Consider the following 27,615-nt stretch of genomic DNA (forward strand, 5'->3'; position numbering starts at 1 on the left):
CCACATCCACCCTCACATCCACCACGAGAGCCACTTTTAAAATGTTTAATTTTTAGAGCTCTGAGCACTGAAAATGAGGAACAGACATGTTGTCGGTCATGTGTTGAAAAGACACACAAAGACACACACACACAAAGACACACACACCATTGGAGGTGCTCCTCACTGTGACATCACATTCTCTCCCTCCTTGTGGCTCCTTATCTTCCTCCTCACAGTAGATGGATGAGCTGAGAACATCTGTTCACCGTCAGCACTAAGAGCCTGCACATGAGCTGTGTGTGTGTGTGTGTGTGTGTGTGTGTGTGTGTGTGTGTGTGTGTGTGTGTGTGAGTGTGAGTCTGAACACGCTACATGTGATAACATGTCTGTCCGCTTCCTACACGCTGCCGTCGACTTCCAGCTCAACAGCTTCATTTGACTGTTGGAGTAAATATTTTATTTGCTGCCTTATAATTTGTTTTGGTGTCTCACCTCTCGGCCTCCTGGCCATTTTATTAGGTACACCTGTTCAACTTCCTGTTGACCATAACCTCCTCCATGTAGACACGATGAAGACGAGCTGCTGAAGCTCAAGCTGAGAATTAGACCATCAATCTGGAACATTCCAAGAACTTTGAAGGTCTTTGTGAGGAAACCTTCAAACACCACCATGAAACGGTCTCTCATGACGACTGAACCTGGAGGGGAAGAAGAAGAAGAAGAGTTTCCCTGAGAGAGTGATGGAGTGCTGCATGAGACGACCTCTGACCTCCTGACCTGAACCCAGCTGGATCGCAGTGAAGCCAACAAGTGTGGCAAGACGGTGAGAAAACGTCCCCAAGCTGACAGAGAGTGTGTAACGTCGGCATCCAGACGAAGGACTCTGAAGAATCGAAAACATTCTTTATGTTTACTACAGAACTGCTTCTTCAGCATTAATCTGTTCTTGTCAATTTAAAATGATTTCAAAGACAAAGAATTAAAAAAAACAACCTGTTTATTACATACCGACATCTCATAGCTTTGAAACAATCCTCACCACACACACACACACACACACACACACACACACACACACACACACACACACACACACACACACACACACACACACACACACACACACACACACACACACACACACACACACACCTCAGCGCTGAAAAAATAAATAAATTAGTTAATATCTCTGTGTCTGCAGGAGTATTTGGAGGCTTTTCTGAGGCTGTAGCGCCACCTGCTGTCACACTGAGGTATTATTCAGAGTTCAGTACTGCTGAGGCTTCATTAAAGGAACAGTCGCACACGTCGCATGAGGCACACAAACATGACAAACATCCATGGAGGGTCAACAGAAAATCTGGTCCAACTAAACATCTTAATTTATTGTAACATTTCCTTCACATGGTGAATTTCAGCAAATCTCTTCCAGGGTTTCAGTTCGTCCTGCTTAAGGACGTCTTGTACGTCTTTGACCGATCAGTCTGAGCTGTGGCTCTGGTTTCCCTATGTCTGATTGGTCAGAGCTGCTTCCTGTCCCCGATGGCGTCCTGGATCTGATTGGTCAGAGCTGCTTCCTGTCCCCGATGGTGTCCTGGATCTGATTGGTCAGAGCTGCTTCCTGTCCCCGATGGTGTCCTGGATCTGATTGGTCAGAGCTGCTTCCTGTCCCCGATGGCGTCCTGGATCTGCCTGCTGAGCTCGGAGATGATCCGGTCCTCGTGCGTGTACACGCCAGTCCTCAGCAGCGTGTCTCGCTCCTCCAGCAGCCGGCTCAGGTGCTCGTCTGCACTCTCAGTGAGACCTGGGCTGGGGGCGGGGCCGGACACGCAGGGGGCGGGGCCAGACACGCAGGGAGCAGGGGCTAATCTCTCTTCCTGCAGTTTTAACCTGTGAGGTAACAATAATATACATACAATGAGATTCCACATGGATAACTGACAACATACAACAAAACCAGGACTCTGTGAGCAGCCTAGGAAGAAATCCATACATCTATGAGGTTATTTGTGTTTGTTTTCCACATCTCCTCCTGGAGGATCTTCCCTCACAGACAGAAGTAAATGTTCTGTGTTTTGGTCTTAATCCATTGAAGCGTGTCCACAGTAAGAAATAACTGGAGTTTCTTTACACAGACTCCCAGACTGAAACATCATCAGTGGAGATTAAAATGAGTTAAAAGTGTGAACTGACAGAAGTATAATAATAAAATGTGACTCTGGACTATTGGAGAAGAGGTAGGCTCAAATAAGTTTGACTTCTTCCCCTCCTCAGGCATGTTAAAGTAGAAATATGACTCATACTGCTGAAGCGCAATAGCAGTGTTCCCAAAAAGGTTTGTTCTCGCCCGTTAACACAGTGACAGAGAGCCTGAGCGTTTCAGAAAAAAATAGATGGATAGAAGATGTATGGAGGAAGAAAAGGTTTAACTGAACAGAGTGTTCATCGCTGGGTCTCTCATCCAACCACACAACTGCTCTTCTGGATAAAAGCCTCACAACCTCAGCAGACCTTCTCAGAGGACCGGTGTCGACGGCCGTCACCTGTTGAGTTGGTTTCTGATGCCGTCCAGCTCCTGCCGGTCCTGCCGGACCGCCTCCTTCTCCTCTGTTGCCAAGTAACGCAACCTCATGGCCTCCAGCTCCTCCTGCTGCTTCTTCAGCCGCGCCATGGCGCTTTCCTGCTCACGCTACACACACACACACACACACACACACACACACACACACACACACACACACACACACACACACACACACACACACACACACACACACACACACACACACACACACACACACACACACACACACACACACACACACACACACACACACACACACACACACACACACACACACACACACACACACACACAAAATGAGACGCCATTCTCAAAGTCCAGAGTTTCTCTCCGCCTCGGGACTTCAGGAATAAAACGAATCTTCCCATGACTTGTAAAGCTCACAGGTTGAATCTCTACTGCTCTGAGCCGCCATCATTCAATCAGACAGAAAATACTTTGAAACAAACCTCTGACCCTGTTGCTGAAATGTGAGCTGCTACCAGCCAAGAAAGCTCTTTTTTTCTAATTGCACTGAGTGCACTTTAGTGATAAATTTGTCTGCTTTCACATTTTCATGAAAGCCCCCCCCCCCCCCCCCCCCCCCCCAGGACAAAGCTGCTGGACCTTGAGAGAAATCACACGCAAACCAACAACAACAGTGAGAACCAAAAGGAAACCTCCTAAAACCGTCAAACACTCGTATTTCTCTCATCTGCTCAGACCGCCTGCCTCAGACTTTCCAAACGGAGCTGTAACGCCGGTCAGAGCTGCGAGTTTACAGCCACACCGCCATCAATCCAGAGAGAAAGCAAAAACACTGACATGGAGACGGAGCTGTTCTCTGCCTTCATCACATTTAGAAGAGTCTGATGACATGCTGCGACAGACAGGCATGAGCAGGTTGATCCACCAACCAAAGAGAAGCAGGGAAATGTACTGAGAAAGCTGACGGGATGCACCCGGCCGGCTAGAGACAGTCTCCTAAGTTCACAGCCAGCTCCGCTGTAGCACATGAATCTAATAAATGTTGGACAGGAGGGGAAGTTTGCTGTGTGCAGTTGCAGGTTGAAAACGAGCTGAACTGCAGTCGATGATGTAGGAGAGACAACGTGATTGCGCAAGAATAAAACGTCATAGAAGTGCAACATTCAGTCATGAAAAAGAAACTAGCCAAGCCTGAACGAAGCCTTGCCCTTCTGGCATTTATGTGTTTGAAGAAATATAATAAAAACAAAAGGGCTTCTGCTGCCACAACCCTGCTAGGCCGTCTGATTTGTTTACATCCCACATACTTTATTTTGACGCGTTTTGCCATTGAAGCCACAAAGCATCTGTTTGGGTTTAGCTCCAGTGTGGCGCTGATCAGTACGACATTTCATACTGCCTTTCTATCGGTTCCTTCGTTGACATACAGTCATGACCAGGAGTCTATGAACCGCTCTCACAGCGCCACGTAGGGCCACTGATCTAAAGTCAAGACCAAAGATATCGCCACCATTATCCCTCCGATTGATATCTTTTGTTTGGGATGCCTGAAACTCACACATAGCAACCTTTGGAAATGACGGATTTCAGTTAATCCTAGATGTACTTCATAGTACAGAAAACACGACATGTTTGCAGCACAACGGAGAAATAACTCGTCCTGAACGGATCCGTTACATCAGCTGCTCTAAAACTTTTCACAGTAACCACCTGAGCAAACATCCAGCGCTTCACCATGATGGTCAACCTGAACGTAAACCAGCAGAGGCTCAATCTACAACTGTAGACTTATTACTTATTTAAAAATGTTAAATTTGTCCATCTACTCACTATTTATCACGGCCGTGGTGCACATGCACTGTAGCAGCGTTTCCGCCGCCTACAAGGAGACGGGAACCGAGCGTTTGCAGAAAGTCTTGTTTTCGTCTGTTTACATGGCAACAGAGCCTGAGAGTTTTTGAAAAGTTACACCTTGGAAGCCGTTTCCAAAAGGTTGCATTTCCATTGGCTCCAGGTGCTGTTGCTGTGTAAACGCACAACCAAAGCACAACAAAAGTTTTGCTTTTTCACTTGAAGTCATTGCTGAGTAAACGGGCCTTTAGGCTTTAGTACTTCACTACGTGCAAATTAAATTAAACCACAATCTACAGAAGGTGAGTGGAAAACACTTAATGCATTAAGAAGAAATGTCACAAGGCTTCAGGGTTACCTAAAGCCTAGTGACATTTAAATATCTTTATATAGCTGACATCACCACACTGTAGCCATTTTGGTAAGACGACAAAAATGGAAGTGATGTAGCGGCTGGAGTCTGTCTGGGTGGTGGTGATACAGAGCAGAACAAGCAGTCCACTGATTCTGGATGGGAAAACCAACATGTTCACATTGTGCACGCAGAGAGCTTCCATTTTCACAGGCCTGATCTCTCTCTCTCTCTCTCACACACACACACACACACACACACACACACACACACACACACACACACACACACACACACACACACACACACACACACACACACACACACACACACACACACACACACACACACACACACACACACACACACACACACACACACACACACACACACACACACACACACACACACACACACACACACATGTTGACACAGGCCCAACTCTCTGAGGACCATTAGCAGTCTGTGTTACGAGCGGTTTTAAGGCTAATTACTAAGAAAACAAACAGGCTAAACATTTTCTCCACTGTCGGCTGCCAAGGACAATCTGAGGCCGAGCACTGAAACAATTCGAGCACAAGGTGATACCGAGGCCTCCATGGCGGGAGGGAGGGGGGTGACGAGAAGAGCTCCAGTCTGTGAAGCAGAAATTTATCACTGATGCTATAAATCTCTCATCAGTGTTTGAACAGGAACCCGTCGACACACAGACTCAAAACATGAGTTATCAACTGGAGTTAATATCGCCACACATCTACAAGAAAAACAAGACAAATATACTTGAGGCGTAAAGGTCTGGAGTGAGAACTGGAAGCCGCCTGCATCTCTTTGTTCATCTTCGTGAACACTCCGGTGAAACGCGGCTGAACGACACCGACTGTTCAGACCTCAGCTCGTCACATTCAGAGAAACACTGAGCTCAAGTCCAAGGAACATAGCATCAAGAAACTTTAATAAAGGGTTTGCAGTTTGAAGACAGTTGCTGCTCCTTCTTTCAGCGACAACATCGATGCAGCACAGCGTCAGTGTGGGAAGAAGCTAAGCTAACATTAGCAGCTAACGAAAGTGAGGGTGAAACAGGAACGTTTCAGTTTAAAAACTGTGGAACGGCTGTGAGCAAAATAGGAACAAAGATTTTACACACCAACAACAAGTTCAAGTCTTTGTATTAACTTAATGCTAAACATGTAGCAACCAACTTAATAATCAATTTTCCAAAATGAGTCCCAGCATCAATAAGATGAGGTTTCCTGAACTCAGTCAGGCTTCGGCTGTTTTCTACAAACCACCTGGTTGGATCTTCAACTTCGACATTAAAACACATAAAAACAATCAATACACAGTGGCTCCCACAGTGGGATCCATGTCATCAGGGTCCAGGCCACATTCTACCAACACTGAACAGACCATATTCTTAAACCGTCTTATCTCCTGCTTATCATGTGAGGGACCAACAGAGAACACACTTCATCTCCCACCACAACGGTTTAACCCTGTGTGGGGCACAAGAGCTACTGAAGCGCTACTATTCTGAGGGCTTGTTTTCACTGAAAACATAAAACCTCTGATGTGTTTTGAGTGTCTGTTTATGTGACAACACAACTTTTTGAAAACGACTCCCAAGGTGGAACAACCAAGTCCCAGGAGAATATGACACTCTGGAGTCTATATAACAACCACTGTTGTTGTTGTTGTTGTCCATCTACTGAGCATGTGCAGAAGAAGTATTTTCTACGACCACTGTGTACATGCGCAGTAGCAGCGTCTCTGCCGTCAACAAGGAGACGGGTCGTCACCGAGAAGCGTTTCCATTAACTGTAATTTTCGCCATCTACACAGCATTAGAGTCCGAGTGTTTTCCACAAAGTTCCACCCTGGGAGCTGTTTCCAAAAAGTTGCGTTTTCAGTGGCTCCAAGCCCCGGTCGCGTAAACAGACACCCAAAACACAATGACAGTTTTGGGTTTTCAACTGAATTCGTTGCTGTGTAAACGGGCCCTGCATCTCACCTAACAGGAGCTAAAATATACAAATATAACTGAACGGAACTGAAGAGACAGAAAAAAAGCCAACAAACTAAACCACAGCCTCGTCAATGCTGGTGTCAATAAGGGGCAAGAGAAAGAGCACTCTTATTCAAGAGAACAAATCTGAAAGCACAAAACTTTAACATAGTCTGCGTAAGTGTTTATTTCACAAAACATATTGTCATAATACTCCAAAACAATACTGCATGGGTGTCTGACTCAGTCTATTGTTGTGTGTGGGGTCTTAAAAGCATCTAGTTAAAGCCAAGAGTAACAGACTACGTGATAATCCAACTTGTATTTCGTCTTCGTAACTTAGTCCGACTGGCTAGAGTAGAGCAGGGCCACAGCTTCTCTTAGAGGAAATCTTCAGGCGATCCAGGGAAAAATGTTTGAACCTCTGCTCTCAGTGCTTCTGTGATCTACACCCGTTTGTCGTCCAGGTTTTTTTAACGCCTTTAGTCTGGTGCTTTGGTCATCACGAGCAGTAAACTATTCCCTGCAATCCCTTGTTTGCTCAAGAAAACGTATGAAAACTGTGTGACCCCGGCTGTCTGGAACAACAACCCGTCATAATATTCCAGGAATGACCAGTGGGAACTATCAGACAGCGTCCGCTGAGACCCGTAACAGAGAAATTCCCTCAGACGACATGTTACATCTGCTCTTCGACGGGGATTTTTATACAAACAGAGTGGAAGCATTGTCAGGGAGCTGAGCTCAGGGATCACATGACCTCCTACAACAGGACGTGACGAGGGAAACGGTCTCTGAAGTCCAGTGACGTGCGGTCAGGGGAGGCAGTGCCTCACCTGCCATCATGCCACTGTGCCATCAAAAAGAAAAAAAAAGTACATAAAATAAATATTATTATTTTCCACTGATTTGTGTTAAAGAGGCATTTTCAGTATGACTCTACACATTTTTGACATTTTACTAAGTAAAGATCGCTGAATTTGAGTATTTGGCGATCAAATCCAGGGCAGAAATCCCGGGTGAGGCAGTGGAGAGCTGTGCCTCACATGTGACTGATCAATACAATCTGGGTCACCTGACGCTGCCTGTTTCTCTTCCTCGGCATGTCGCCAATATGAACTTTACAGAACTATTTGTTATACAGCTGGACTCTCTACAGTCTGTGTAATGTCTTTCATGAAAAAATTAGGAAGACTTTTACAACCAAGTCATGGAGCTTTTCGTGGAGAAGGATCGGCGCATGTAAAGGTTAGGCCAAAATGGTTTTAAGTTTTAGTTTTTAAGAAAAAGATGGGAGTAAGTAGAAAAAGTATCTGATAACTAAACCTTTGGCCTAAAATAAAAAATAAAAATTTTATAATTTTTTTAGACAACCTTCACCAAAATTGATTGAAGCACCAGAATTTATTTATTTTTGAAAAATAACAGAAATTTTACTGAAGGTCAAAATCTAATTTGTGCTGCACACATCTCTATACTTTAATTTGTTTAAAGTAAATATGAATTTCTTCGACAGAAGAAGGGTGCTCTATCCATTTCTATAAAAGAAACTTTCTTTGTTGAACAATGCCTTCCTGTGTACATGTTAGTGTTGGTGTAAGTGTAACTGAAAGAGGAATGCTGATGGGATATGAAGCATTACCAGTTAATGCTTCATATGCTATAGTGAAATATGAGGCTCTTTTTAGTTCTTACAATTGTAAATCTGACTACAGAGGAGTCAGTGCCTCACCAGCCATGAACCAAGCAAAGCAAGTAAAAATATGGATTCATTCTTTGCTTCTTTCTTGAGAAAATCAAAATCTTTCTCTGCACTGCAAGAAACAAAATCCAAAACCCTAATTTGGTGAACTGACCTACTTTGCCTTTAAAAATAGCACATTTACCTCCAGGACTTTAATCTCTTTGTCCCAATATTTTTGCTTTGAAAAGACCAACTTAAGCTCCTTGTCCCAATATTTTGAATTGAGAAGGACGGGTGCTGCTCCTCGCCGCTGGAAAAGCACATTATTCCTCAGGCAAGAATTTTTATGATCTGACTTGAGCTAAACAGTGCGCCATGTGAGGCGCTGAGAGGAGAGAATAAATAGGCCGGCAAAACCAAACAAGCTTTAAAAAGCGCCCAGACAAATGGTCGTGTAAACACGGACTTAATATTCCAGAAAGAAAAGGAAAAAAGCGAGAGTGTGACATGTGAATACTCAGTGCCTGATTGGCTTATTGCTCAACACTGTGATTAATGGGCAGGCGGCAAAACTCAGCAGAGAAACCTCCTTCAGAGCCGCATAAATCCCTCCGTGTTTTCTTTACTGTGATGTGGCACTTAGAGAGAGTGTGTGTGTGTGTGTGTGTGTGTGTGTGTGTGTGTGTGTGTGTGTGTGTGTGTGTGTGTATGTGGAAGGGGGGGGGGACCAAAAGAAAATGTGGGACAACTGAATTGAAAAGACAAAATGAGGCAAGAAGAGATGGAGTTAAAGAAAAACCAACAGAGGGACTAAAGTGAAGCAGAATTAAAGGGAGGGAAAGAAAATATTGAGAATCGAGAGAAGTTAAGGAGACAAACACGAGGAAAGAGTGAATAATGACGATCTTTGTTCTTCAGGAGATTGAGGCCCAGTTTACACACCGGCTTTTCAAGTGAAAACAGAAAACTTTCCTTGTGTTTTAGATCTTCCTTTATTTGACAATGATGCTCAGAGCCGCCAGAAACGCAACTTTTTGGACACGCCTCCCAAGGTGGAACTTTTGCAAAGCGCTTGGGCTTCGCCGCCCGAACAAAACTTCACACCGGCCATTTAGCGGAAGTGACATAGAGGTCGTAACACAAACCGATCTCTGGTGGTGAGCCCGAAACGCACGATACGAACAGTCTGTCAGGGCTCAGCACATGATCAGATCACAGGAAGTGCACGTTAGCGCACGTTAGCGCACGTTAGTGCTCGGTCTGAACGAGGCAGTGGGATTCGTTCACACTGCACGTCTTTATGCTCAGTTCTGATTTCTCTGTGCGATCATTCACACGACGTTTTAAATGTGACGTCCAACAGACTGCGGTGTGAAGTTCTTCGACCCCACATTGACCTGTGTGCACAGAAGAAGGCGTGACATCACGCCGTACATGGAAGTAAACATGGTCGGCACGTGTATTTCCATTTTCATGTGGTTGTGCAATAGGAGCTGATATCGAGATCGAGAAGGAAAAAAAGAGCAGAGCTTTGAACGTTTTGGCGGTGCTGCTTTCTCCACCACAGATTCCCGACTCAGTCTCCCATCGATGACGTGGAAGGCGAATACACGCAACTTGACCGTACAGACAGCGGTCGCTTTGAAAGAAATGGAAAGGCCACTTTGGAACCACATATGCTGGAGGCCTGGGTCTCCTGTGCAAAACTCCGAATTGCAACTTTCACACAAACTCAAACAGACGGAACATGTGTCACTTGTGAGCAGAAAATCAGTATGAGCGGAGTCATAGAGCGGCTGGAGGAGGAGAAACCGACAGACGGGTCAGTAGTAAAATAAAAAGAGGAGAAAAGAATGACGGAGAAAGTGAGAAGGAGGAGGGGGGAGCTTCTCCAGCTGCTTCATGTCAGGAACAATTATTAGTTTGTCAGATTGGCTCTGTGCATGTTTACATTGGTCTTAGTCTGAGTGAAGCTCCACTCAGTGCTCTGTGTGTGTGTGTGTGTGTGTGTGTGTGTGTGTGTGTGTGTGTGTGTGTGTGTGTGTGTGTGTGTGTGTGTGTGTGTGTGTGTGTGTGTGTTAAACACTGGCCCTGATCACACTTGCCACCATTTCTTTGGGATTTGAGGTGAAGGTTTGTAGAGTCAGCCTGTCGTGTGATGGCGTGTGAACTGAGCAGGCCTGCAAACGACAACTGTAAAGACTGATGGAGGGACTTCCAGGCAGCAGGACTCTAAAGTCAACAAACAAACACACCGTGAAAGTTACCGGGAGTCACCGGGTCTGATGGAGCGAAAACTGGGGGAAGAACTTTGATGGAGTTTTCCTTTGAATGAGTTCATGATATTATGGTTGAAAGGAGAATAACCTTTATGACAAGACTTCCAGTTTGATCAATATAAATAGTAAAAGTTTATGAACATTTCCAGAGTACCACGACAAAACCAGGGACTTCTGAGGGGTCAACAATAAACCCAGAGCAGTGGCCAGAAAAGCTCAAATTCCTGTGATTGGTCCTTTAACTTTATATAAAATATAAAATATATCATTATTAGTGCTGTCAAAAATAACGCTTTAATTTAATTAATTTTAAACATTTAATTTGTTAAAAAATAAGTAACATAATTTACGCAGTTTTGTTTACTTCCATTTTGTTTTGTTTTTCACTCCCTTACCGGAGCAGCAGCGAGACTCCAGAGCAGCACAACAGAAAGTTTCACTTTAAAAAGTTTCCTGACGGCTGATTGAGAAAGAAATTTGAAATGCCGAATTTGATGACCACAGAACTAATTCTGCAGCAAAAGAGCAGGTTACAACTGCTAAAAGTGGAGGAAAAATATTAATTTCTCTCTCTCTCTCTCTCTCTCTCGCTCTCTCTCTCTCTCTACAGTATATTATTGCCACTTTGTTCATGTAATAAGTTTACAACTTTGTTTGTAGAAATTCTCAAAGTGGTGGACCTGCACTCAAAAACAAAACAAAACCCAGACTCTGTTTTTATTATTTTGCTGATCTTAAAGAGAAACAGTTTCCCCAAAAGCTAAAAGGACGTTATAAATATTGTCTCTGTGTGTTGAGTCGACATTCATTCTGTGGTTTTTCTTCAATAAATATCCATTACAAGCTTCAGTCTTTGGTAGAAAAACAATGTGATTAATCGCAATTATGTACAGGAAATTGTGCAATTAATTAGTTAATTTTTGTTAATCGATTGACAGTACTAATTATTATGTAAAGTTATATACTATTTATATATTAAAATGCAGCTTAAAGAATTGTTGGCAACTGGAGGAGTTTAGCCACATAGAACAATAGTAACAAATGACAAGTCTTCTTACTTTTCCAAATATAGTTGAAGGGTAAGAGATAAATAAAACGTGTCCTTTAAACGACGAAGGAGCCTGAGCGTTTTCAAAAAGTTGAGCTTTCAGTGGCTCCGAGCGTCGTTGCCGTGCAAACAGACCCATGAGAGGAAAAGTGACCATGAAGGGATAAAACTATGACGGGTACCAGAAACACGGGTCTCTAGTGAATCACTGAGCTGCTGTACCTGTTTGAACCGGGCCAGCTCCTTCAGAGCTCGACCCCACTGCTGCTTGTAGTGGAGCTTAGACTTAGTGGTGGACTCCAGCTTCCTCTCCAACTCCACCTGCGATCACAAGGAGAGCAAAGGATTCAATACCAACACGGTCCAGTGTAAGCAGGTGGCTGTGACTAAAACCTCAAATCAGTCCCACATCAATGATGCTAAATATGTTAGTGTGTGTTGTGTCGGCTTATGAGCCTGTAATATCCACTTATACTGCATTTCTCATCCCATTCTTGATCATGTACACCTCAGAAGGTCTTTACTGGAAACATCTTCTGTCTGTCCTTGTTTATTTGTTTTTACCAGACTATATGTTACAGTTTTTCTTTGCTCATGCGCCTTATTGTAAGAAGTGACGTATGTATCAAAACATCAAGGAGGAATAATAACTGGATTCTCTTGAGGAGCCTGAAAACCTGCTGGAGTTTATTCAACTGGTGTTCAGTTAGACTTAATCTAACAGGTAACTTATAAACATGAAAAGATATTTTCTGAATTATACCCCCGAACCGGGCTGGTGGAGCAGTGGTTAGCTCTCTCGCCTCACAGTGAGAAGGTCGTAGGTTCAACGACTGTGTGGGGTTTGCATGTTCTCCCTGTGTGTGGGGGGGTTTTCTCCGGGTACTCCGGGTTCCTTCCACAGTCCAAAAATATGCATGTGAGGTTGATTGGTGACGCTAAATTGCCCCTAGTGGTGAATGTGTGAGTGTGTGGTTAGTTGTCTCTGTATTTGCCCTGTGACAGACTGGTGACCTGTCCAGGGGAAGCTGCCCTCGTCCACAGCAGCCTGGGATCGCTCCAGCGCCCTGCGACCCTGAACTGGATGGATGGATGGATGGATGGATACCCCCGAACGAGGGTTTGAAACCCTCCCCACAATCTGTCTGTCCTTTTCGTCTAGCCCAGGGGTCGGCAACCTTCAAGACTCAAAGAGCCATTTGGACCCGTTTCCCACTGAACACAACACACTGCCGACCCCTGGTCTATAGACCCTATCCTGGACCAGAACAGCAGGAAGTCTCCTCCTCTGAGTCTGGTTCTGCAGGTTTCTTCCAGTTGAAAAGGAGTTTTTCCTTTCCTGGAGATTGTTGGTTTGGTTTCAGTCCAATGAGTGGATCCATCAAAAAAGAAATCAATTACTAAAGGAATGTATGAAAATCTGCCTTTGTGCCTTTGAGCCTTGCAGAGTGGAGCCGTACCTTCTCCAGAGTGAGCAGGTTGATGTCGGCCTGCAGTCGGACTTCAGGCCTGCTGCTCTGCTGCTCTCTGTACAGGTGGAAGTCTTTCTCCAGCTGCTTGTAGCGACGCTCCCCGTCCGCAATCTACACACACACACACACACACACACACACACACACACACACACACACACACACACACACACACACACACACACACACACACACACACACACACACACACACACACACACACACACACACACACACAGGTTAACTCCTCCCCAGGGATGAGGTTGCCTCTCTCACCCTGCGTCCCTGTGTGTCCACCTGCTGCAGCAGACGGCTTCGCTCCTCCTCCATCAGCCGCACTTTGTCCCTCTCCAGCGCCACCCGGTGGTCACACTCCTGCTGCAGCCTCCTGCCGCTCTCCTGCAGCTCCCTCTGGGAGAGCTCGTGCTCGGCCTGCAGCTCCCTCTGCAGCCTCCGAGTCTGAGCGACACAGAGAGGAGCTTCAGTAACAAACACACTTTCTCTCACACAGCGGCTATAAAAATCCTGTTTGCATGTCCTTCCTGTCCAAACACTTGGTATAACACAGCAATCAATAGTACTAATGTGCCAATGTGATACAAATCAACACTCATAATGAGTTTCTTTCATTTCCATTCATTTTTTACAGTGTTTTTTCTGGATTTACGTTTAAAGTGTTAGAATCAACGCAGTGAGGCTCTACATGTTTACAGTAAAACGAATAATACTCATTATTTGCTTCGATACTTGCTCATGTGGAATTGTTGGGTTTTTCTCTGTAACGGTGCCCTGAAATGACTTTGTTGTATTTGGTGCTAAAGAAATAAAATTGAATTGAGTCCCTTGGCTCTCTTTTAATAAATTATTAGGATGAATAAACATTCTTGTTTTTCATAGTTCAGGCTTGGACGGGGTTCATTTGTTCATAATGTGGCAGGAAATAAAGAAGAAAAGTGGATTCAATGATGGGTTTACTTCTTAATTTGTGAGACGTTGGGGCTACAAAGAGCGAACATGCAGTTTGTGAGGCCAGAATCCAGAGAGAGAGATGAACACCACATGCAGAAAAGGCAAAGACATCAACACAGTTCGGTTGGCGTCGCACCTCCAGCTCAGCCTCCACCAGCAGCTTCTCCCTCCTCTCTAGGTCCAGCAGAGTCTTCTGGAGCCGCTCCTCCAACAGGCCGTTCTCCACCTCCTGCAAGCACACATGAGGATGAGGCCTCTGTGTGTGTGTGTGTGTGTGTGTGTGTGTGTGTGTGTGTGTGTGTGTGTGTGTGTGTGTGTGTGTGTGTGTGTGTGTGTGTGTGTGTGTGTGTGTGTGTGTGTGTGTGTGTGTGTGTGTGTGTGTGTGTGTGTGTGTGTGTGGACTATCCACCTTCTTCTTCATCACAGCTTCTCTCTCTTGATCTCTCTTCCTCCACACCTCTGCCAGCGCCTGCATGTGACTCTGCTCCTTCTTTCTTAGCTGAAACCCACACGCGCACACGAACACGAACACGCACACGCACACACACACGCACGCGCACACGAACACGCACACACACACGTGAACAGTTTGGAGACGGGCCCTTCCTGTTCCAACATGACTGCAGCAGTGCACAAAGCAATGCAAACACAGCTTACGTGGTATGTAGTACACGTCTACTGTCACCCTGCTATACTTGAACTGGCCAGCAGGTGTCAGTATTTCCAGGTGAGCTTAATGTGATGACCTTCTTTTGGCTTGAGCTTGTACCTGATCATCAAACAGACTCTCCTGCTCCTCCTTCCACAGCTCTAGCTCCAGGGCTGTGCGGTACTCCAGGGTCTCTCTGGGGGCCGGCGCCACGGCGGGGGCAGGAGGGGCCGGGGAGGCCGCGGGAGCAGCAGGAGCAGTCACAGTGGAACAAGAAGGCTGTACGTGGACAGGAGCCTCCTTCTGATGGAGAAGAGTCGGGAGCACAAATAAAACTCATCTTCATCACATAAAAGCAATAACTGCTCCAAACGTTTGAGGCACTGAGTGAAATGTTTTCAGCCCCATAAAGGAATTAAAGTAAACAAACACATGCACACACACACACACACCTGAGATGAGTGTGACAGGACGACCTCTCTGGCTTTAACCAGTCCCAGGTCCTGCAGCGTTGCAGTGTAGCGTAGCTCTGCCACCTTCTCATTGGGCCTACACACACACACACACACACACACACACACACACACACACACACACACACACACACACACACACACACACACACACACACACACACACACACACACACACACACACACACACACACACACACACACACACACACACACACACACACACACACACACACACACACACACACACAGGTTAGATGGAGGGGACCCTCCCTGGGGGACTCAGTAGAGCGTCTGCTCTGTACCTCAGAGCTGAGAGCAGGGCAACGACCTCCTGCCGGCTGTGGCGCTCCTCTGCTGTGGAAGGGACGCAGCTCCTCTCGGAGCTCAGCAGGCCCGACAAAGGGATGGAGGCTCGGCCCAGCAGATGGTCGCCGCTGCTGGCGTTGCTGTGCCACAGCTCCACCACCAGGGGCACTCTAACACACAAACAGACACACCTCAGAGGAGGAAATCAACAGTGAAGAGTCGGACTTTCCAACTCCTCAACGCAGAAATACTCCTCAAACAATCAAAGAACTAAAATAACCCTGAAAATATAGTTTCATTCATGATGGTCAGAATAATGAGCTTTTCACAGGTAACGATGCTTAGTTATTTTATTATTTTAAAACTTTTCTTAAATAAAACTGTATTTGATATGTGGAGATGACTAAAAAGGTATGATGAAAGAGCCTAATGGCAAAACATGGCTAAAACTACAAAATCAAAGGAAACTAAAGGAGAATCAGCTAATAATATATATATATATATATATATATATATATATATATATATATATATATATATATATATATAATCCTGCTAACAGCAGCTTTCTGTTGTCGCAGAGCCATCTAGTGGTCACAGCTGGTATGGACCGATATATATTGAGATGTAAATAGTTTAATTTAAGTCGTACGAGCAGAAACAACTAAAAAGGAGCAACATATAATCTGGAATAAACAGCAAATTGCTCAAACTCACTCAGCAGATTAATAAAAAATATGTAGGTTTAACTTGAGAATAAACAAATAAACAAACTAACATATAAATGAATAAACATATAACCAAACAAACAAATAAATAAATTCCACAGGCCCACTGGATTAAGTGAAATCTTTTACTTAAAAATTTCTAGACATTTTTTACCATTAACCTATTTTACAGAGATTATGAAACTAAATTATCAACCTGTGAACTTTATTCCCATTACTGTTGTGTATTATTCTACCTACAAACATTAACATTGCCCACCACTTTTATAACACAAAAAACTAACTGCATTCAATTCATACAATAGAAAACTACTAAATACGATGAAAACCAGTTAGAAACGGTAATGAAAGTAATAATAGTAATAATAATATATGAACTGAACATGAGCTGTAGATTTGGGGTTTGATATTTAAAAGCTGAGTTATCTTTATTTGCAAAGTTCAACATGTGTAAATAGTTTTATTATTCTTGATGTAATTAATTCTAATGTTGTGGCACTGGCTTGTCAGACAGCGTTCCTCCTTCAGCAGGGATGATGGAGTCGTTTGTCTTCAGTGAATAGAAAGCCTCAGGACAGGAGCTGTGTGCTCGGGAGCGTCCGTACCTCAGGAATGTGTCGTGCAGTTGATTCGGCAGGGCGGCGAAGTTGAAGGTGCAGAAGGACTGAGGCAGGAAGACCTCCGAGTTCCTCTGCAGCTCCACCGGTGGGTTGGTCATGATGGGAGACGCACTGTCGAAGAACTGGTACGAATACCTGGAGACAGGTAAGACGTCACATCGGAAGATGAAGTTGTGTCGATCTGTATGACGAGGGATGAATGTTTTGGTCTTTTTTTTGACTAAAGTCAATAAAAGTGTTGCACAACACTGCATGCATTCTAATGATTTATTACTGATGTTTACAACATTTTCTTATCTTTGTGCAAAGTGGAACTGCTGTGAAGACTGAATTTGTGGGGATGAATAAAGTCTCTTCTCACCCCTTGTCAGGTATCAATAGATTTAGGATGTAAGTATCCCACCCAGCAAAATAAGCATTTCAAAGACGTTGAAAAGACGCCTTCGCCTTCCATCTAGCCTACGTCAGAATTTGGTCGAAAAGTGAAAGATGAAAAGCCGTCTTTTCCAGCTGGTTGAAAAGACGAGCCTGTTAAGATGTTGCTTTCTGGTAGAAAAGTGAAACCTCTTTTTCATCCATCCATCTTCTACACTGCTTATCATGTTCAGGGCGCCGGAGCTCATCCCAGCTGAGGAGCAATTCAGATCAATTAACCTCATACGCTTGTTTTTGGACTGTGGGAGGAAACAAGAGTACCCAAAGGAAAACCACACACACACACACACACACACACAGACACACACACACGGAGCGGCTGGAATTGAACCCACGACCTTCACGCTGTGAGGCGAGAGCGCTGACCACTGGGCCACATCTGTTTCAAGCAAGGACTGTCGTCAATTCAGGCTGTAGATTTTGAACATCGACTCTGAATGAGACGATTTACATAAATGTGCTGATAAAGCATTTATTTATGTACATAGTTCAATTCACAAAATCAAAAGTTAAAGTGACGGGTTTCATCCTGAAGGTTTAAAATGTTGGAAATAATGATCATAACATTGTGCAGTCTGCATTAAACTTCACATGCTTATGAACCACTAAACACCAGGGCCGGTGGTTCAAAACTGGGTTATCGTTTAACCAGCTGTTAACTACAGTTAACTGTTCAGAACTCAGTTAACTTTAACCAGATGTTATCTTGACGTTGAAGTTAACACACCTCCGGACCTCCACTAACTTTTTAACAGTAGTTAACTCTCTTACGCCTCTATAGAGCCCCGGAGTGGCCTTAGAAAAAACAATTAAAAATATATTTATAACGTGTGGAAATTAGATACTAATTAGTAACCACAAATTAATATCTCGAGACACCAAGTTACTATCTGGCTCCCTTGGATTATATTTTTTCACCAATATTTGCTGTTCTGGAGCTTTGAGAGGAAATGATACGGAGCACATTAGATATTGGTGTTTTCTAACTAAAGCATGTGAAATACAGACGTGTTAAACTCACCTTGATCCTAAAAGAGAGGATCTTATCCTCAGCAGCTCTGAATCACGTATTCCCTCTTTACCATACATAAATTAACTTGAGTCTTATTTTTCAACATTTCAGCATTACAGAGTGAATTTCTGCTCCTTTCACTTTATTTCTGGACGTGTCTGAATCAAAAGCTTCAACATGGAGGAATGGAGGTGTAGAATGATAGAACGCTGCTCTACGGCCGTTTCCTTAGCAACCTACATAAACACACGCTGGTCGACAATAAAACTTCTCTTTCACATGAAGCCACTAAAAGGCACATTATATGTCTAAAAACTCCAAGCTGTCATTTACAGTAGTATGTAGTTTGTTTAGTAGTTCCTGATGAACCAAACACTTTGCTTCATTATAAAGAAGTTCTGTGGAGCGTCTCATAGCGGAGCAACACAGCCTCATACAGACCTCTCCCTTCATGGCCACAAGTAAAGAGTCTCACGGCCAGAGATTAAACGACCTCGTTCCCTCGCTTTATTCATTTGAGGTAACGACTTATTATCTGGTTCCCACGTTATTATTATTTTTCTCTCTGGCCACTCAGTCCACTTTCTATATCGTTCTCTCTGGTCAAATTAAAAAAAGATGAGGCAACATGAAGCCTCTGATCATCCAGCTCAGTTTTCATCTTCCACTTTAATATCCTGGTAGTTTCTCATGTTTTATGGTGGTTTAATAGAGCAGATAAAAACCCTGGCTGCCTCCACCACAATGTTCAAGACAAAACACGGAAGCTCGGAGACTTGAAAGTGGGCGGAGCCTCGGGTGGAGCGGCGTCAGGGACGCTAACCACTGTTGTTAACCTCACTGTTAACTTTGACGGCGACGTTAGCTAACGGGATGACTAACCATGTTTTAAACAACGCATATTTAACGGTCGGTTAGCTAACGGCGGGTTATGGATTTAACCAGCGGTTAGGGCTTAACCAGTGGTTAAAATAACCCAGGTCTGAACAACCGGGTCCTGGCGTGAGTTAGATGTTGTTTTGGGGCTAAACCAGGTGGGACCACATTGGACGTTCCAATAGAACCCAACTTAACGACTATATTTGGGCTAAATTGAGGCTTTGATAGAACGCTCAGATTGAGCGCAAAAACAGCTAAATCACATCAGGTGTTTGGTGGTATGTATGTTTTTAAGTATGTGTTAATCATCTACTTTATTCTAAATATATTTTCAAAAAATGTAACTTTAATAACTTATAATATTTCAAAGTTTCTTATATGAATTTATTTATATATGTATGTGTATATGGAGTGTATGTGATTGCACACGTTTGAAATATTCGATGTCTGAAATTAATATAACATAACACTACAAATAAACAAGCATTTCTTTGAGCAGCTGTAATGAGAAGACGACGTGGTCCTCACCTGAGAGTTGCCGCGATGGGGTGAGCCATGCTGAGCTCCGACAGGCTGCAGAGGTCCAGGGAGAAGCAGAAGTGATGGGCAGCAGACTGGATGGACGCTTGGGGAGCGGAGACGCTGATGGACGAGGCTGCAGCCGCTTCAGGCGGTTCGCTGGGAAGCTGAGCGGGAACTTCCAGATCTGCACCGGAAGAGAATTCCATTCAAAACGGACAAATCCAAAACGCTTCCATAAGATCCACGGCTGCTCGGAGCTCACCTGTCTGCTCTCCACCAGGCTGAAGCTCCTCCAGCAGGCTCTCCACTTCGCTCTCTGTGAGAGACGACAGGGGAGGGAGAGGAGGAGAAACAGGAGGCTTCTGGAGAGCAGAGGCGCTCCGACGTCTTGGTTCAGCAGGAGGAGAAGATGGAGCCTGGAGAGACTGTCCGTCTTTAGTTGCTGCAGACTGACGGAGACCAGAGAGATTTTAGGATAAAAACTGTTACAATTCAAACTAGGGGTCAGGGGTAATGAGGCCTCATTACATCTGAAGCTTTTGATAAGATTACAAACTGTAAATGAAGAAATGTCTGATCTCCTTGAATATTCGAAGAAGAAGAAGAAGAAGAAGAAGAAGAAGAAGAAGAAGAAGAAGAAGAAGAAGAAGAAGAAGAAGAAGAAGAAGAAGAAGAAGAAGAAGAAGAAGAAGAAGAAGAAGAAGAAGAAGAAGAAGAAGAAGAAGAAGAAGAAGAAGAAGAAGAAGAAGAAGAAGAAGAAGAAGAAGAAGAAGAAGAAGAAGAAGAAGAAGAAGACGACTTTGTACCGAAGATCATTGTAAAATACACACATTAAAAACCCATTAAAAACAAAACCATATTAGAAGCAGTAAAAAACGTGAATATGGTTGTTAAAAAAGGTGAATTTTAAGATTTAAATAACTTAATAAAAAAATTTAAAAAAAGAAGAGGCGAATTATTTTATTCTGATTTGATTTGTTCAAATTGAAGTTGACGGTTTGTAGTTGAACAACTGAAATGTCAAACATCCCATAATGAAAGGTTAAAGTTGATACTCATGATGGAAGACAGAAATTCAGGGACAGTGTGGCAGATAATCAGGACAATACAGCACTTCACTCTTCAGCCATTCCAACCTGAACCTGCTAAAAGCCTTTTATCTGTGTGGCTGTACCTTTGGAGTAAGCTCCTCCCTCCTCAGGATCACAGACACGCCCACAGTGGGCTGCTGGTCGGCGGGCAGATGGGGCAGTTGCTGCTTGACGCGATCGGGGGGCAGCAAGACAAACGCTCCCTCGACGGTCGCTGCCTTCGTCTCCAGGTCCAAAGGAGCAGCCGACAGCGGGGAGAGGAAGACTTCTGCGCTGCCCAGAGAGCGACTTCCACAGCAGAGGTGGATCTGAGGACGGGGAGCAGCCGGGATCCACGTTAGAGACAATCGCAGCCACTGATCTTAATCTCAATCACTGCAGATCTCACCTGTAAGCTGGGCTGCTGAGACAAGAAGACCTGGAGGACGGCCTTGCTGCTGCGGATCCTGACGGACGCACGCTCCGGCTGGAACTCGGGGTTGAGCAGGTTGTGGAAAGGTTCGCTGGTGATGTCGTTACCCAGCAGAGAGTAGTAGAAGAAGAAGTCGGAGCCCTCGGAGGACAGCGACATGGTGCTGGGGATCAGCTGCAGGAACAAGGTGTCGGTTTGGTGAATCTCAAGATGCTACAGGCAGCGAAAAACATCCTATTTACAACAAACCAGCCATAACATTATGACCACCTGCCTGACGTCGTTTATGTCTGGACTGCAGCAGACCCTGACGATGCGCTGTGGTATGTGACACCAAAATGTCATGGAAGTTGATGGAAGCGGTGAGATTTAGCCTCCATGGATCAGACCACGAGTTAACCTTCATACCCAAACCTGAAAGAGCCTTAAGAATAACCCCTTCACTGGTTCACCTCTTCTCCCTGTGCAGGTTCACCACGCCTCAATCTAAAGATTATCTTGTCACCACGTTCCTCACAAAACCACAGCAGGAGGAGATCTAAAGCATGCAGGACTGGGATTCAGGAGCCCCTTCTGACATGGACCATTTGAGGCCCCGTTGGCACAACGTTTGAAGTGAAAACGCATCGTTTTGCATTTTTGTTTCAGAAAACTCTCACGTTTACATGATGTAATTCTCAAGTTGGGTCACTAGTAGGTGAGCACGCACGCACGCACGCACGCACACACACACACACACAGACAGACAGACAGACAGACAGACAGAACAATCTACTATAAACATTAACAACAGGAGAACACAGACATTCTAGTGGAGAGACCACCAAATTGGATTGTTATTACGGTGACTGTTAAAATAAAAGCACCAAATTGGATTATTATTACGGTGACTGTTAAAATAAAAGCACCAAGTTGGATTGTTATTACGGTGACTGTTAAAATAAAAGCACCAAGTTGGATTATTATTACGGTGACTGTTAAAATAAAAGCACCAAGTTGGATTATTATTACGGTGACTGTTAAAATAAAAGCACCAAGTTGGATTGTTATTACGGTGACTGTTAAAATAAAAGCACCAAGTTGGATTATTATTACGGTGACTGTTAAAATAAAAGCACCAAGTTGGATTGTTATTACGGTGACTGTTAAAATAAAAGCACCAAGTTGGATTATTATTACGGTGACTGTTAAAATAAAAGCACCAAGTTGGATTATTATTACGGTGACTGTTAAAATAAAAGCACCAAGTCCAGGAGAAATTGGACTGAGAGTCATGACACTCTGGAGGAAACATTGTTCTTATTGTCCAGCTACTGAGCATGTGCAGAACAACTATTGAGCACAGCCACGGTGAACATGACCAATACCCACAGATGAAACCCGTGCATTTTCAAAAAGTTCTATTTCTGGAGCATTTTTCAAAAAGTTTGACGCCCAAAATGTAATGAAGGTTTTACGATTCTAGTTGAAATCATTGCTGTGTTTCAGCTCTTGTTGTGTAAACAGTAGTGCTGTCAAAAATAATGCGTTGCTTAAATTAATTGATTTGAAACGTTTAACTTGTTAAAAAATGTTTACGTAATTAACGCAGTTTTGTTAACTTCAGTTTTTTGGTTTGTTTTTTTTAACTCCCTTACTGGAGCAGCAGAATGTGCAGCGTCTCTGGGCACAGCACCATGACTCCAGAGCAGCACAATACCGAACGGAATAATATTAAAGCAGAAAGTTTCAATTTAAGAAGTTTCCTGACGGCTGGTTGAGAAAGTGAAAGTCATTAGTTTTACTTTGAAAAGCCGATTTTAATGACCACAGAAGTAATTCTGCAGCAAAACAGCAGGTTGCCATCCTTACCATGCCACCAAACTGCTAAAGCTGGAGGAAATGCTGGAAAAATATTAATTTCTCCTCTCTCTCTCTGTCTCTCCTGTATAGTGTGTGTGTGTGTGTGTGTGTGTGTGTGTGTGTGTGTGTGTGTGTGTGTGTGTGTGTGTGTGTGTGTGTGTGTGTGTGTATTACAGTATATTTTGCCACTATTATAAAATTCTCAAAGTGGTGGACCTGCACTCTAACAAAACCCAGACTTATGTTAGATTTTTATTAATTAATTTATGTTTTTATTATTTTGCTGATCTTGGAGGAAAACAGTTTCACCAAAAGCTAAAATGACTTTATAAAAATAGTCTTTGAATTTAGATATAGTCTCTGTGTGTTGAGTCGACATTCATTCCGTGGTTTTCCCTCAATAAATATCCATTACAAGCTTCAGTCTTCAGTAGAAAAACAATGTGATTAATCGCAATTAATTACAGAAAATTGTGCATTTAATTAGTCCGTTGTTTTTTAATCGATTGACGGCACTAGTAAACAGATAATGTTTTCAGAACATTTAAACGCAAAACCTTTCTGATACAGAAACACAAAAAGTTCTGCTTTTAATTTCTCATGGATCTCAGCAGCCATGAAGAATTCTCTGTTGTGATGTGAAAGTCATGAGAATCCAGCAGCGTAATGTGCTGACAGGGCTTCCTCACACACTCGGAGGTGAGACGTTGAGTTTACCTGCTCCAGTTTGGTGGCGAAGGCCACGGTGACCGACAGAACGAACATGTCGGAGCAGAGGTCTGCCGGTCCCACCTGATGGTAACCTTTGTCTGGGACCAGCACAGCGTCCAGATGGTCTGGGAGGAGGCCTGTTACTGAGGAGGAGCCTGCAGCAGGACAGAGCACACACACTGAGAAAAAAGCTCTCAGGCTTGTTCAAGGGTGTCAAAGTTCAGTTTACGAGTCACACAACATGATCTCAGCTAAAAAGGTTTGCCACATCGACCAATGAATAACGACAACTCAAACTGTTCCCTTTGTGCAAAGAAGTGAGAGCAATATTATTGTATTATCTTGAAATAACAATGACATTTTCAAACAAAAACTAGAGTAGTTCCCTCTAAAACAGCAACATACGAGTTGATTTTGAGAATTGTTCTTCAGAGGGATCCTGCTGCAAGTCTGTTTTCATAATTTCACCCAAACGGTTTACCGCCTACGCCACCCTGTGAGCAATACGCTGTACAGCAGAATCACTGATCTCTGCGTGTGTTGTACAATATTCACTACTGCGACTTAAACAGGGAAATATAATCTTAGGAATTTAAAAATAGCAGAAAATATCATCAGAAAAACAATATCTGCATTATGTGATAATGTATGAGATGATTTGGAATGACTGCAGATAATTGTTGTGTGTCCGTGACTACCCAATCAGTTGTGGATCGGTTGGTAGAGCGGTCATCTCCCAATCAGAAGGTTGTAGGTTTGATTACCATCACTGCCTGTCCACATGTCGTAATGTCCTTGAGCAAGACACTGAACCACAAACTGCTCCCAGTGGATGGATTCGGTGCCTTGCATGGCAGCCACCGCCATTGGTGTGTGAATGTGTGCATGAAGGGGTGAATGTGATTAACAATGTATAGGTGCTTTGGGGACTGCTCAATAGTTGAAAAGTGCTACACGAGTGAAATGAATTTACCACTTAAATAAATATACTTTGTACAAGTTTAAAACATGACACACGTGTGTAGTAGTAGTAGGGTCAGACGTAACATGGAAGAGGTGGCAGACCTTGTCGGGGTGGGGCTTTCTTGGCTTTGAACCCTTCAGGGCTGGTTTTGGACGGCTTGGAGTCGTTCTCCAGTGCCACGGCGAGGAGGAGGGCCGGCCTCTGCTTCACATATTTACTGCTCAGCAGCGGATACCAGCGAGGCTCCTGGAAAACATCACAGCGTCATCCACTCAGCGGCTCAGCAGCCACCCGTCAGATGTTACAGTGCATCATTCACAGAAGAAGAGGACCTGTTTGACCTCCTGGACTGAGCGCAGGTCCAGAACGATGTAGCCAACGCTCTCCCTCTTCTTGCTGACGCAGTCGACGGCAAAGCAGTGAAGCTTGATGGGAGTTCTCTGCAGTCTGGGGAACGAGCAGAGAGATGCATCAGACTGATGAACGTAAGCTTGAACAGAAGGTGCAGACTGATTTGTTCTCCAGACCTGTGCTGGTGCAGCGTCCGGCGGTTGAGCTCCCAGGCCAGCTCCGTGTTGAACTGTGGCTGCTCCCTGTGCTCGGCCGGGTCCGTGGCCAGTTGCTCCCCGTCAAAGCTGGCTTGAACCAAGAGGGTGAGCCGGGGATTCTTGGGGAAGTGGCGTCCTGGGAGAGGCGGGAGAAGCTGGGGTTCAGCTCATGAAGCACTGACTGTTCAGGAGCACCACACAGTCCTCTGTCAGGGGTCCGCATCCTGCAGCCACATGCTCTTCTCCACCATGTCTCAGTATCTCCATAAAGCTCTCACACAACTATATGTGAATAAACATTCACATCCCATTTGCACACCAGACTACCTTTTAAAATGACTTGTATCTCGACTTGAATGGTATAAACGTTCCACTTAAATTAAAGAAAGTTTGAACAGTTGATCGAGTAAAATCTGTGTCTCTCAAAATATCACCTTTCACTACAGCTGAGAAAGGTTGAGTTTCTTCTTGGTAAGATAACCAGGAATAAATCCAGATGAAGAAAAGTTTAGCAGAGTTTCATTCAACATTAAAGCATCACCTTGTACTTTTACTCGAGTGGAAAGGTTTACACAAAAAAGAAAAAATAGACTTTTGTCCTCATTACAAAGTCATAACACTTTGTCTTTTCCATATCGTCACACCTCAGAACTCACCGATATGTCACCATGACTGTGTTAAGATCATAATTTGATGCGAGGAAAAAGGCAACAGCTGAGTTATTTGCACTAACACCAACTTATTTACTTGATATACAAACTCGACATTACAGGTTGCTATTCTAGAAGCAATGTGGTGAGACTGACATTAATTGTGCCGAAATGAATTAGTGTGGGTTGATGCTCTGGGACACAGTTAGGGTGAAGGGTAGAAAGTGTCCAGAAGCGCCAGTGATTAACACAGTTTAGGTGTATTATGAGACACTTAATCTAAGTTATTTTATTGAGAGCACTACAGAAGCAGATGTGGCAGCAAATGTTAACTGCTTATCATCAAAATAGGTATTATTTTAGAGAGTAGATGACCAAGAAATAAACACAAGAGGTTTGAATTCCATATGCAATGGTAATTTTCAAAAAGGTAGTAAGAGTACTATTAGACAAGACAGTTTTGTGGAATTCTACTTGTTGGAGCACTGGAATAGCTGTCGATTCTGCACATTCTTCAGCAGTTGTGTAGAATTTTAATGCAAATAAAAGACCAGAAAAGAATATAAAAAGTGCAGAAGAAACAAAGAAGTCGGACAACAAGACACGTAGAGTACAATTCAGAGGATTTAACAAACAGAGAAAAGACCTGTTGCTGCTCTCAAGCAGCTGCTTCAGACGTGACACTCCGAAGCAGACCACACTGCTCGAACACTAAAATTTGTGTAACACCCAGCCAGTGTAAACGGACGAAGTATACCTACATTGATGTTAACACTCAGCTGGTGACCAGTTTATGTGCTCACCTTCCAGGATAGACACGACGATAAGAAGTTGATCTGTCTTCGCGGACATGTTAACATCTGTGCAGTCCCAACAGAAGACTTGTTCCCAACCTGCAAATAAATGTCCACTTGGTACTGCCGTTTAAGAGGGAATAAACCGATCTGAACTGTAGGTGTTGTGTTTACCGGGACGACCGCTGTCCGTTACTGCCGCTTTGTTGTCAAGCTTTGGCGCCACCCATTTTTTGTTTTGAAGCCGGAAGTGACGACGAGGCACTGCGGGAAAGCGAGCGCCCCCTGCGATACGGAGGGAAAACTGCAAGTGAGGACTGTGCCGTGTGTGTGTGTGTGTGTGTGTGTGTGTGTGTGTGTGTGTGTGTGTGTGTGTGTGTGTGTGTGTGTGTGTGTGTGTGTGCGTGTGTGTGCGTGTGTGCGCGTGTGTGCGCGTGTGTGCGTGTGTGTGTGTTGCCAACGAAAGTTGGGGTGAGGGTAATGGCTTTGGCCGTGTGTATGTATGTATGTATGTATGTATGTATGTATGTATGTATGTATGTATGTATGTATGTATGTATGTATGTATGTATGTATTTTACCAACTTTCCGCAAAAACTATTTATCCGAATTGCATGAAATCTTCAGGGAGGATTTATTTTTTTATTTTGTATCACTGTGTGATGGACCGAGGCGGTCACCCCGACTCGGGATGTATTCGGCCTGGTGGTGGTTGAGAGGATGAGCCAAGGATGAGGTGGTAGTCGGAGTTTCAAAAATTAAATCAGGTTTATTTTAAATGTTCTT

The 27,615-nt window shown here is 44.0% G+C and overlaps 1 protein-coding gene across 1 annotated transcript; it reads right to left on the bottom strand.

The window, feature by feature from the left end:
* Positions 1-963: 963 nt before the first annotated feature.
* On the bottom strand, positions 964-27,053 carry cep120 (centrosomal protein 120). The gene is made up of 20 exons (XM_080467962.1): positions 26,839-27,053; positions 25,365-25,521; positions 25,170-25,284; positions 24,939-25,083; positions 23,880-24,028; positions 21,297-21,494; positions 20,992-21,216; positions 20,080-20,266; positions 19,824-20,001; positions 16,955-17,104; positions 15,618-15,791; positions 15,292-15,388; positions 14,960-15,142; positions 14,600-14,689; positions 14,327-14,419; positions 13,519-13,680; positions 13,210-13,332; positions 11,972-12,070; positions 2,526-2,671; positions 964-1,872 (listed from the first exon to the last, which is right to left on the bottom strand). Exons 1-20 carry the CDS (start codon positions 26,885-26,887, stop codon positions 1,635-1,637), a joined length of 2,958 nt encoding a protein of 985 aa, XP_080324088.1. The 5' UTR covers positions 26,888-27,053; the 3' UTR covers positions 964-1,634.
* Between the last annotated feature and the right edge of the window lie 562 nt (positions 27,054-27,615).

The sequence above is a fragment of the Lipophrys pholis genome, assembly GCF_963383615.2.
Source record: "Lipophrys pholis genome assembly, chromosome: 7".
Taxonomy (NCBI): Eukaryota; Metazoa; Chordata; class Actinopteri; order Blenniiformes; family Blenniidae; genus Lipophrys; species Lipophrys pholis.

Coding starts and splice junctions, on each gene's coding strand:
- cep120 (XM_080467962.1), bottom strand. CDS start 26,887: ATGTCCGCGAAGACAGATCAACTTCTTATCGTCGTGTCTATCCTGGAA. Junction 25,084..25,169: donor CAGTCCAGGAGGTCAAACAG/GTCCTCTTCTTC, acceptor GATGTTTTCCAG/GAGCCTCGCTGGTATCCGCT. Junction 2,672..11,971: donor AGCTGGCCCGGTTCAAACAG/GTACAGCAGCTC, acceptor GTGTGTGTGTAG/CGTGAGCAGGAAAGCGCCAT.